At 41.9% G+C, this 11986-nt stretch overlaps 2 protein-coding genes across 2 annotated transcripts; one reads left to right on the top strand and one right to left on the bottom strand.

Moving 5' to 3' along the window:
• The first annotated feature begins 1517 nt into the window (after positions 1–1517).
• On the top strand, positions 1518–5301 carry ccng1 (cyclin G1). The gene is made up of 6 exons (XM_036576936.1): positions 1518–1703; positions 2682–2945; positions 3444–3694; positions 3825–3903; positions 3993–4103; positions 4306–5301. The coding sequence occupies exons 2-6, from the start codon at positions 2682–2684 to the stop codon at positions 4495–4497; spliced, it is 897 nt and encodes a 298-aa protein (XP_036432829.1). The 5' UTR covers positions 1518–1703; the 3' UTR covers positions 4498–5301.
• nudcd2 (NudC domain containing 2) lies at positions 4631–11870 on the bottom strand. Its single transcript, XM_036576937.1, has 4 exons — positions 11440–11870; positions 10454–10502; positions 10192–10343; positions 4631–5755 (listed from the first exon to the last, which is right to left on the bottom strand). Exons 1-4 carry the CDS (start codon positions 11626–11628, stop codon positions 5672–5674), a joined length of 474 nt encoding a protein of 157 aa, XP_036432830.1. The 5' UTR covers positions 11629–11870; the 3' UTR covers positions 4631–5671.
• Positions 11871–11986: the final 116 nt, after the last annotated feature.

Below are 11986 nucleotides of genomic sequence, written 5' to 3'. Positions count from 1 at the left end.
TTGTTTTTGTGATGTCACAAAAAACAACACATTTACATATATCTGCCCAATCAGTCTGTCATTTACACTGAGGTTATAAGGAGTACTTCAGCCTGGACTTTTAAAAAGAGGCGCAATGCAACACAACCAATCAGAACAGAGGCAATTTGCATATATCATTCTTAAAGGCACAGTAATATAAACATAAACAGCCTCTTGGGACCTAAAGGATATGAAAGGGCTGGTGTAGAATTAGTTGAGATGGTTCTATATAGAACCAGGAGCACTCAAAGAACGTGAAAGAGCTGGTGCAGAATGTGCTGTAGATGGTTCTATATAGAATCGTTTTGAAAAGGGTTCTAAATAGCACCAAAAGGGTTCTTCTATTGTAAAAAGCCTGACATTATATAGATAGAAGAACCCTTTTTGTTGCTATATAGAACCCTTTTCAAAAAGGTTCTTTATAGAACCATCTACAGCACATTCTCTGTCAATCTGTAGAACCATTTCACTATGCAAAGAACCCTTTAATCAAGCAAAAATTTTCTTTTTTCTTCAGACGTTTTTCATCCTTATGAGTGCTTATATGCAGCGTCTCCATTCACCCTGGTTTGTTGCTCTAATAGTATGAACTGGGTTAAGTTGTCTGAGCTTAATAAAACTACACTCTTAATACAGATGAGTGTTCAAGGTTTCTTTAGTGAAGGGAATCTATACAGTACCATAAACACACAAAATTGTTCTTTGCATTGTGAAATAGCTTTTTCAGCTTTTAACAATAGAAGAACCCTTTTTGGTGCCGTATAGAACCGTCTTCAACACATACAATACATTCAATCTGAAGAACGCTTCACCGTGCAAAGAATCGTGTAAGCATACATGAGTGTTTATGGTGCTGCATCAAACCGTTCCCTTCACTAAAAAACCCTTGAAGAACCATCTTTGTTAAGAGTGTAGTTCTAATAAGCTCAGACAACTTAACCCAGTTAAGCCAACTTAACCCAATGGTTCTGTTTAGAACCACTCATGGTTCTAAACAGAACCATTCCGTTTACTGTTGAACCCTTGAAGAACCGTCCTTTTAAGAGTGTGGGCGTAACTGGGTTAAGTTGTTTGACCTTATAAAACTATGTCAGTTTCACATTCGGCCCACATTAGGCCTGATAATCACCCTGCACTTCCAGAGCTTCACATTTGATCTGTTTTATCATTAAGATATGAGCTGATCACACTGGACAGGTATTATTCTTATCAAACATGGCATGAACAAGTCAAAGAAACGAGCCTTTCCTCCGATCTGCCCTGAGTTCAAGGGGGAAAGTTTCATTTCACACCCTGACCTGCCCACCCTTGTCGCTGACTCCATGAGGATAAAAAAAGCAGCAGCTGCCATGCAGGGGCGTGGCTTGAGGGCTAGGGGCCGGGACTGAAGGCTTTCTTAACCAATGCGAAAGCAGAAAAGAGGGACACCGCCTCCCTACCAGCCAATTAAAACGCGCCTCCTGTGTATGGGCGGGGCTACACGAGTATAAAAGACGGGAGTTGCGGCCTCTCGGTCGCCTGACGCCGCGGGTTGGGGTGTGCGGGGCGGACACTTTTACACTGACTTTAAACCCTTTCATACTTACATTCGCCGTTTCTTTTTACGTTTATTTCTTTTCTGTAACTTGTTTTTTTTATTTGAGGGGCGTATTATTGCGCTTTCAGCAAACAGATACTTCAAGGTGAGTTCGTCTTGTCCGTTAGCCGCTTAGCTTCGCCAACCTACGGCGTTTCTGTGAAGTTGTAAGTTAGCGACGTAGCTAATGCGTTCATTCCTAATAGAGATTTGGCTCCAGGCTGTGCGTTATAACTAACCTTACAGCTGTTAAATATCAAGTTTGTAAAGGTTTAACGTTTGTAAATCATTGTTCGGCTAAAGTTAGCCAGGTAGCAGCTGTGTAGCTAACAAGGCTAACCTAGCTGTTTTTTTGAGCCCTTGTGTACCGTACTGAGGCTCGGCCTAACGTTCATGTAGGCCTGAGACTTTAACAGTAATAATTGTAGACGACAGTGAAGTGTATATGCTATAAATAATCTGTCTGAATGTTTTTTTTATAGGTCATTAGTTTGTAAACATAAGTTAACGTTATAAAACTAACTTGCAGACTGAAGTCAGCTTCGCTGTTCGCCAGCTGCTTGTTCGAATTTTCCCGTTCCACCTTAAATGGTGCGGCAGCTGACTTAAACGTTAATGTTCGGGCTCCATAATGTAACTGCTGTGTCATTTTAAGGTGGAACGGGAAAATTCAAGGACAGATCTGACTTCAGCTGCGCTGCGACAGTGTGTCTAGTCTGGCAGGAACATGTCCCGACATGTCTCTCTAAGGTGGTCCTGTTATTGTAGGTTATCAGTGGGCTTAGCCTCATGTGACGCTCAGCGTTTGTTTCCAAAGACTTAATTAAAACACAAAGCCCCGTTTAATTTTGTCATTTAATGACCGATTCAGCGTTTGTTGTCCGTAGTTGGACAGGCCTCTGACGAAGGAATGACATGTCTGGGCATGTAACCTACAGCCCTCCGCCCATCCCCCCCTCCCTATATCTTTCTAGAAGCTTTCAGTCCAGAAGACCTTCGCTTGCCAACACCAGTAGATTTCCCATTCTGACACTTGTCATTACAAACTGCTGTTAGTTATTAAATGCTGCTTCTTCATTTTAAGATGATTGACAGAGTGACCGGAACAGAGGCCTTGCCCTTTGCTGTCCAGTTGAAGGCTCTTGTGGAGCAGGAGGCTCGCTTTCAGCCCAAACTGTGCGGCCTACGCATCCTGGAGTCTGCTCATGATAATGGCCTGAGGATGACTGCCAAGCTGAGGGACTTCGAGGTGAAGGATCTGCTCTCCCTGACCCGCTTCTTTGGTTTCAGTGCGGAGACCTTCTCCCTTGCCGTGAGCCTCCTGGACCGCTTTCTGGCTGTGATGAAGGTATGGTTCAGGGCTGGAATAATCAGTGAACAGGTTGAATATATGTCGCTGCTGTCGGAACAAAACCTTAACTCCATTTGACGTTTTTCAGTTTTTGACATAATTTGAAAATGCCTGTTGCCTTTTACATTGTGTGTAATTTATGTAATTTCATGATAAATGGATCACAAAATGGCCCAGAATGACTTGGAAAATTCTGGTTCCATTGACTTGCATTAAAAGTAAAGTAGGTTTTTTCCTTCTCCTGTAAAGTTACCATTTTGGAGATGAGGCTTTCCTTAGACAGTGATGCACACATGCTTTTCATATCTTGTAGCTGGTCATCCTCTCTAACTGGTCCAAGTGTAATGGTGTAGGTGTGTAAATATGCAAACTAGAAACTTGTTAAACATGTCGGGTTTATTGCTTCTCTGCCAAGGTTGAAACCCATGGCCACACGATCATTTTACTTTTCCATAACTTTACTAGAGGTTAATGTTTAGTGTTTCTCACGTTCAGATTCAGCCCAAGCATCTCTCCTGTGTTGGTCTTTGCTGCTTCTACATCGCCGTGAAGACATCAGAAGAGGAGAACGTTCCTCTGGCAAGCGATCTGATCAGGATCAGCCAGAACCGCTTCACAGTCTCAGATATGATGAGGATGGAAAAGATCATTCTGGAAAAACTCTACTGGAAAGTCAGAGCACCCACTGCACTGCATTTCCTCAGGCTGTTTCACTTCCACATCCAGGAGAAGATGGATGCTGACAGGTCAGCAACTTCAGCACAATCATGTTGTGGATGTAATGAGTAAATTCATTTGCTAATAGCTATGATGTAAAAGTATTGTTTCTTATGAGTAATGCTCTGCATTAGACTTTAATCTGGTATTTTCTTGCAGTAAAAAGATTCTGAACATCGAGAGGCTTGAGGCTCAGCTCAAGGCCTGCCACTGCTCCTTTGTCTTCACAAAAATAAAGGTGAGCCAGTGGAGTCTTGTTAAAGTTGTAGTAAAGTTCACTGTATTGTTGGATAACACTATTCAAATGTCTTGATTTTGTTCCCTCAGCCTTCCTTGCTTGCCCTGGCTTTGCTAGCGCATGAGGTTGAGGAGCTGCATGGATTTGAGTCGGTAGCAGTCCTGAGAGAAGCGGTGCAGGACCTTCAGCAGCTACTTGCTGTAAGTGTCGAGTCCCAGTTTCTAAATGGGTAATGTGTTGAGGACTGTTGTGTAATGGGTTATCTAATGACTTTGGTTGTGAAGTCTGGAAAAGTAATTTTAGCAGTTGCAACAGGGCTGTTGTAACTTCATACAGCAGTGCACTGCTTTCTCACGGCCTTTGACCGGATTGCCGATTTTCTTTCTCTTAATCCTTTTCTAGGTTAAAGATGGAGATTTGGTTTGTGCAAGGGAGCTGGTTGGCAAGTGCCTGATTGAATATTCCACCACCAAGTGCTCAAAGCCTAACGGCCAGAGGCTACGTTGGATCATCTCGGGTAGAACGGCCCGACAGCTAAAGCACAGCTACTACAAGATCGCTCACCTGCCTACGATTCCTGAATCTGCTTATTAATGTTAGGTGGCCATAATTTAGAGTAAATGCTTTGAGTTATGGCAACTTAATGGAGAATCGGATTCCTTAAAGAGCTTCTATGTGAAGCTCTGTAAGGAAGCTGAATGTGTGGCTTTTAACCCCCTCCCTTTTCCTCTTGTGGTAATGGTTATTTATTGTCTGCTTTGACTAGAAGTTTCTAGTCAAGGGTGGGATTGAGAGCGGTCAGCCAGACAGGGTCACACCTGCCTGGTTTGATCAGCTTGCGCGCATGTACAGTATGTTCATTTGAATCGGCGCAGTCGTTGGCGCTGGTTGTTTAAAGCGGTGAAGTATTGAACCACCTAGGTCCTCAGTCCACCATGTGGAAGAGGAGGGAGAAGGGTTTTGTGAATTACGAAAACAATGGAACCAAGAAATCGGGCCCAAAACCCTTAACTCCCACCCTAGGTTGCCGAACTGTCCTAAAGCACACTCCTACCCAAGGTGATTAAACGAAGTTACTTTTTTCTTTCATTTCTTAGGTTAGGGATATAAACCAAATAAACATGTAGGTTTTTATCTTGCTGAGTAACATGCTCCTAACTGAGATGCTTCTTATGACTAACAGGTTTGACCTGCCATGCCTTCATGGCTGTGTGGAACCAAAAACTTTATATACAGGGTCCAAATTGCTTCACAAATGTCATTCTTGACAATGCAAAGCATGTCTCACTGCTAGTTTTCTTTTCTGCAGTAATGTTATCAGGCTTGACTTGGCTAATGACCAGACATGTACCCCTGTAAACATGAATGTGCACCTTTCAATAAAACATTATTGAAATGTTAAACTGGCTCACTCTCTTTAAATGAAACACACTCTTGTATAATCTACTTTTTTATTATTTTATAATAAATCCAGAACTTCCACTGCACAGTCTGAACTATGCCTGTACAGACAGCATTGGCTGAGTCACTGAAAAATATTGGCCTCTGTAAACCTAAATGACAAACTGACTTGAAGGCTTCTTGTGGTAAGTTATGGCTTTAACACTGACAGCCTGAGCTCTAAATTACTGAATGTCCAAAGCTCCAATACAATCACCCACTTGAAGAGCAAAAGAAAAACATCTGAAAACATCCCATTGAATGGAAACCAACCCATAATGTTTACTGTCAGTTTAAAGTCCTCATGCTCTCCTGGATTAGTGTGGTTTTACTTCTCCAAGCTGGAGAAATCTGGTCCCCCACCATGGAAGTTTCCAGAAATGTCAGCACCGCTAAAGTCAAATCCAGGATTCTGTCAAAACGAGCAAAAACACAAATCAATAAGTGTAGATTTGGGGCCACATTACAAAAACTGAAGTCTGAAATCTTATCTGTTTAGTCTTTTCAACCCCATGGGACCACCGGTGGTTCCAAAACACACTTTGTCAGATTCTTTATAACTTTAATATTTCATAAGCAATGTTCAAAAGGTGGGTATCATATGAGAGCTGCAACTGTCTTCATTCCAGTCAAACAGATGGGTAATGTAATTTTACAACTTTTATAATAGAAGCTGAACTCAATTTTTTTTTCTACTGAAAGTCGACCCATTTTCCACAAATCTGAGCTGTAAACTGGATACCAGATGGTGTCTCATTAGTGATCTGCTCTGACAGTCTAAGACTTTTGGCTTTCAGGAGTAAATTGTAAGCATATAGCGATATGCATATGATCATAAAACACTTGCTGTTAATTTGAGGGGAGGTTTTACCAAAATAAATAAAATAAAAATGACATTTATTCCATACAGTTACTGAATAATTTGCCTTACGATTTGTTTATGTAACTTCAGATGGAAAAAACAAAATACACCCTGGGGAATAAGAGGTTGCTATTTAGCCGTCCGGACCATCAGGAAAGTATTCAGTCTGCACCTGAAGTTAAAAACAGTTTAGCTCGAGAAACATGATCACACACACATCAGCAAATCCATCAATGTGTGAATCACCTCTCATCTTAATACACATACAAATAAAATAAACCCCACAAAACACAGTAAGAAGGACAGAGCTGAAGTTGGCTTCCTATTCACCAGCTTCTTGTTCGAGTTTTCCCGTTCCACCTTAAATGGTGCTGCTTCAGGCACCAGAAAGTGACCGTTACACCATTTAAGGTGGAACGGGAAAACTCGAACAAGAAGCTGGCAAATAAGAAGCTGACTTCAGGTTTGTGTAAGAAGGTGCTAATCTATTATGAATATCTACACAGATTAAGGAATGCTATAACTTACCGAGCTACAGAACTTTAACCATCACTGTAAATAAATAACTCCTACATAAAGTGAAGACCCCCCGAATAGACTTGTAAATGAAACAAGCTTAATATAAAACCAGAGGAAAAACAATCACATCAACAGGTTCTCTGTGCTTCACCAACCACACGACCACAACTACATGAACATCACACAAACAATACAGATCACACTAACATGAGTGTGGATCACTGTGTTCCCTCCGTTATATAATCCTATCCCACTGTCTGAGTACAATACTCTTGAAATAGTATAATTCTGACAGTATCTTTCTTAACTGCCGCTCTGTAATGGTACTGAATGCTGTCCAGCAGGGATGTTGACCACCCCAATGTATGTATATCTATGGTCCTAACCCTGGAAGACTGGAGCAGGAGGAATTGAGAGAATGAGCAGTAATGAGAAAAATGGGACAGCTGATCCATTTTGCCATCAAATCTAAGCCCTATCTGTTAAAACCTGTAGAAGACTCCCTGGGTAGCACTCAAGCATGTATCCTCCAGTGGGAGCTGCTTCAGCAGCTGTTTCAAAACATCTTGTCTCCTTTAGTGTTGGACAGCTGGTAAAATGGTGTCACCGAAGCTGTTTCTGGGTCATAGAGAAGAAGAGGAAGATCGGTAGGAAAAGGCAGTAACTTTTAGCCCAGAACTGAGGAACCCTCGTTCAGGCCGAAAGTGAGGACCGTGCAAAAGGAACATCTCCTGCTATTGGATGTGCTTAAAACGATATAGCTGAGAAATTCTGCTTTATCTAAAGATTGAGGTCTGTCTCACAAATAAGCCACTCAGCTTGTCCTCATGTTTCAAACAACCGACTGTTTGTAATAAACACCACACTGGCTGTGTTTACATGCAAAGACAATCCGATTTAATACACTCCGATTACAGATTAAGACTGAGGTGTTTATATCTCACTGTACTCAACAATCTGATGGAAAATCTGTTTACATTCACACTACAAGTAATCAGATCCAAAATGACACGCATGCGTAGAGAACCACTTAGTGTAGACGTTACCATAACAACGAGCATCACATTAGTCCAGTCAGAGTGAGACGAGTTTTCAGTTGGCGCGCTTGTGTGTTTGATTGCTTTAAAATGATGTCAGACTCAGGAAAACGTCCTTCACGTCCTTATTAAAGAAGGCCGAGAGGAAGACGTCGTGTTCTGAGACACGGAAGCTGGACGTCCGTCCCACCGCCGACTTTTAAAGATCAGAGCATAAACTTCATCTCCTCTGCAGACCAGTTTCTGCTCCGCCATGCTGAACATTATAAACTTTCACTATGACGTGATGAACATGACCTGTTCGTACTTAAACTTTCAGATTGGGAATGAAATCAGATACAGTAGTTTACATGGCTGTTATTCTTCCATTTAACAGATTATTTGCAGGATTACTCACCTCGATCAGTCGGATAGAAATTGTATTCCGAATGACCTCAGTCAGACTAGCCTATTTCGATTGAAGTGTCTACATGAACCTGTTGTATTCCGAAATATTGTATTATTTTCATATTAAATAAAAAAGTAACTGCACATTTTAAAAATACTGGGTGATGATCTGCCAGAATATACAGTTCTACAGTGAACTGGGCTGAGTCCCAGATCTTTACTATTAGTCAGAGCTATTAGTCAGATTATTAACGGATTATTAGGCTGCATGTAAACACGGCTCCTGTCTTGTGCTCATGCAAAAAAGATTAATTATAGCTCGAAAATCTAAACTTGGCCTAACAGAGAAAGTTTTTCACTACTGTCATAAATCAAGTTCACTGCGGCTGCCTTTGTTAAGTGTTGTGAAGCTGAAACTTGGTCAGAAACACTGTCAGTGTTGAACATGCTTTGTGTCCAGGTGTGAACTGACCCATAGATTCACAAGAGACCAGAATGTCCAAATCCTGGACACATTTCAGTGTCTTCTCTGCTCCAACATGCCCACTTCAGCTCAGGGGGGCTTGTTAATTAGTCAGTTAGTGTGATGAAGTGTGTTAGAATGAGTGAGTGTGTGCGAAAGCTAGAAAGAGAATGCATGCATGAGAGAGAGAGAGAGAGAAAGAAAGAAAGCAAGAGACTATTCTGTTTGACTGTGCAAAAGGAGGATAAACTGGCGGAGTGAGCAAGAGTCTCTTTGACAAGGCTTCCCATTTGTACCATGATAGAGCGGAGAAGGAAAAAAAGGTGGACAGAAATCTTCTTAGTCTTTTTCTTTTTGGCTGTTTTTTCAGAACTACCCACTGCACACACAAGGGCAGCTGCGGCCAAAAGCTGCTTCTTTATCTGCTCCACTGTTATTCAGTTTCTCGTCTGGTAAATTTCCACCAGGAGCACGATGGGGAAATAATCTCAAAAGGAATCATACTGACCCCGCAAGACCCCCAGTCTTCACAAAATCACAGTCTGTGACTAAAAACTTTGGGAGTAATGCCGGCCTCACACCAAACGACTTTTCAAGTGATTTTACTGGAGCAGACAAATTTACAATGTAGGAATAAAATCATGAGAGTCTTGCTAGAGTCGCTTCGTGCTCGTGTCATCTCAATCATTTAGTGTGAGGTGGTCAGGCTGGTGGTCTTAAGTCGGTCTTTTTCTCGTCCTGACAGTGCAATCAATCGTCTTTAATATTATCATGTTTTAAGTCTTGGGCAAGCGCTTGCGAGTGGCGCGATAGAGGGAGAGAGCGAGGGAGTAAATGCATGTGCGAGTGCCTGAAGTCTCTGTAAAAAAAGGCAAATCTGCTCCACAATAATATTAACCTGAAAGTGTAAACTGACTGTTTTAATATTAAGTTCACTAAGTGTGTAACAGTGATGTAAGGAAATGTGCAGAGGACTTAGGAACATCACTGTTGTTGAAAGAAAACCTTTAATCTCCATTTATGTCCCTTTTTCAGTTTTTGACATAATCTGAAAGTCCCTGTTGGTCTTTACATTGTGTGTATATTTCATGAAGAATGGATCAAAATAAGTGGCCCAAAATGACTTGGAAAAAAGTCTGGTTCCATAGACTTACATTAAAAGTAAAGTAGGTTTTTTCCTTCTCCTGTGAAGTTACCATTTTGGAGATACAAGATTTTGTTCTGACAACAGCGACATATTAAATAAAAAAGTAACTGCACATTTTAAAAATACTGGGTGATGATCTGCCAGAATAGACAGTTCTAGAGAGTCCCAGATCTTTACACACCCAGCCAACGTGTCTTCTCATTAGTACCACAGCAGAGTGGAGAAGGAAAAGGGTTTCTCTGCTGGTAAATTTCCAGCAGGTGCATGATGGTAAAATAATCTCAAAAATCTAGCTGCACTCTTGCAAATAGTGACCCTGTAAGATCCCCAGTCTTTGCAAAATCATAGTCTGTGACTAAAAACTCTGTGACACCGTCTTCAGGTGTGAGAGGGTGTCAGACTTCAGTCTTCTAGTGTGTGAATGTTCATGTACCTCTCTCTGGAACCTTTCCAGCGTGAGTTTTCTCTGCATCTGGTCCTGCACCCATGGGTCAGCGGCGTACTGCCCTTCTAGCAGTGAAGCCCAGCAGTTTCCAGCCTGTCGATTCGTCTTCATCAGGACAATCCTGATCAGCTTTTTGTCCTCTGAACGGCATTTAGGAAAAGTCACAACATAAACCTGATCAGTTTAACAGGCTTCATTCATTTTTAACCAGTTTTTCCCCAAAACGATCCCAAAGTCAGTACAATCTCACCTAACGTCCAGGTAGCTTCGTCTCCCACTGTGGTTCCAAACAGCTTTCCCTGTGGCAGTAAACCCAGTTAGCTTTGGCATGTGTGATACACACTTAAAATTATGGTTCTTCAGTAAAGAAAATAGTTCTATACAAAACCATAAACATCCAAGGAACTCTCTGCATGACTGCAGGGTTCTTTGCATCATGAAAGGTTTTATCAGATTGACTGAGAATGTGCTGTGGATAGTTCTATGTAGAACCTTTTTAAAAAGGTTATACAGCACGAAAAAAGGGTTCTTTTTGGTTATGATGTCAGAACCCTAAATAGAACCCTTTTCAAAAACATTCTACATAGAACCATCTACAGCACATTCTTCATCAATTTCATTTAAGTGTATATATAAAAAATAATCACACCCTGCCTTCCTTTTTCCTTCGAAACGGTTCTATACAGAACCACTACCTTTACTAAAGAACCCTTGAAGAACCATCATTTTAAGCGTTTATCTATATAAGATTCAAATTTTAGGAAAAAAAAAACAAAAACAAAAGAAATCACACCCTGCCTTCCTTTTTCCTTCGAAACGGTTCTATACAGAACCAATACTTTTACTAAAGAACCCCTGAGGAACCATCATTGTAAGTGTTTATCTATACAAGATTTATGTTTTTTACAAAATTCAAATTCTGCCTTCCTTTTTTCTTAAATATGGTTCTATAGTCCTATAGTATACTCACAGTCCTACACAGAACCACTACCTTTACTGAAGAACCCTTGAAGAACCATCTTTTTGAAGTGTGTATCTATATAACATTCAGGATTTAAAAGTAAATAAATAATTCACACCCTGCCTTTCTTTCTCCTTCAAAACGGTCCTATACAGAACTCACAGTTCTAAACAGAACCACTACCTTTCTACCTTCACTGAAGAACCCTTGAGGAACCCTTCATCAGTGTTGAGTGTGTACTAATAAATGAAGGCCAATGGTTGGTGTGTCCGCACCTTGAAGACCTCCTGCCCTTTGACGCTCAGCTCCACTTCTTTGCTTCCAAGTTTACACCGCACCTCCTTGCCTGACGTTCCCGGAGGGACGCTGACCTCGATGAACACCTCCTCCATGGTCTGATACCACGACCCCCACGGCGTTTTACAGGGAACGACGCCGCTCCTCTCCTCGAAATGAACCGACATGTTTATTAGTGTAATCTTGGGCCAGCAGCTGCAGCCTCTCACCTACCAGCCTGCTGACCCAGCCTCGGCCCTTACAGCGGTCACCGCAACCGGAGCGGTGCAGTCCGAGCTGCTGAAATGACCCTCCTCTATCAGACTGACCCCTAAAGATAAGACATCATCCCTCAAAGCAAGAAGCTCCTCAAAACAGTCTCCAACAATCCGGCACCTTCTCTCAGCTTCTGCTCCCTCCCCCGCTCTGTTTCTACGCCGGGGAGCCGCAGCGTGAAGAAACTCACACTGACACCTGGTGGTGAGAGCCGGAACTGCACCGCGCTGCGCGGCTGGATGGCAGAACTTCAAACAGGCCAGACAAACA

Source organism: Colossoma macropomum, unplaced genomic scaffold, assembly GCF_904425465.1.
Source record: "Colossoma macropomum unplaced genomic scaffold, Colossoma_macropomum, whole genome shotgun sequence".
NCBI lineage: Eukaryota > Metazoa > Chordata > Actinopteri > Characiformes > Serrasalmidae > Colossoma > Colossoma macropomum.
Note: the sequence above shows the minus strand (reverse complement) of the source record. Positions and strands in the feature narration are given on the sequence as shown.

Coding starts and splice junctions, on each gene's coding strand:
- ccng1 (XM_036576936.1), top strand. CDS start 2,682: ATGATTGACAGAGTGACCGGAACAGAGGCCTTGCCCTTTGCTGTCCAG. Junction 3,695..3,824: donor GAGAAGATGGATGCTGACAG/GTCAGCAACTTC, acceptor ATTTTCTTGCAG/TAAAAAGATTCTGAACATCG. Junction 3,904..3,992: donor TTGTCTTCACAAAAATAAAG/GTGAGCCAGTGG, acceptor TTGTTCCCTCAG/CCTTCCTTGCTTGCCCTGGC.
- nudcd2 (XM_036576937.1), bottom strand. CDS start 11,628: ATGTCGGTTCATTTCGAGGAGAGGAGCGGCGTCGTTCCCTGTAAAACG. Junction 10,503..11,439: donor AAGGGCAGGAGGTCTTCAAG/GTGCGGACACAC, acceptor TTACTGCCACAG/GGAAAGCTGTTTGGAACCAC. Junction 5,756..10,191: donor TGGAAAGGTTCCAGAGAGAG/GTACATGAACAT, acceptor TCGTTTTGACAG/AATCCTGGATTTGACTTTAG.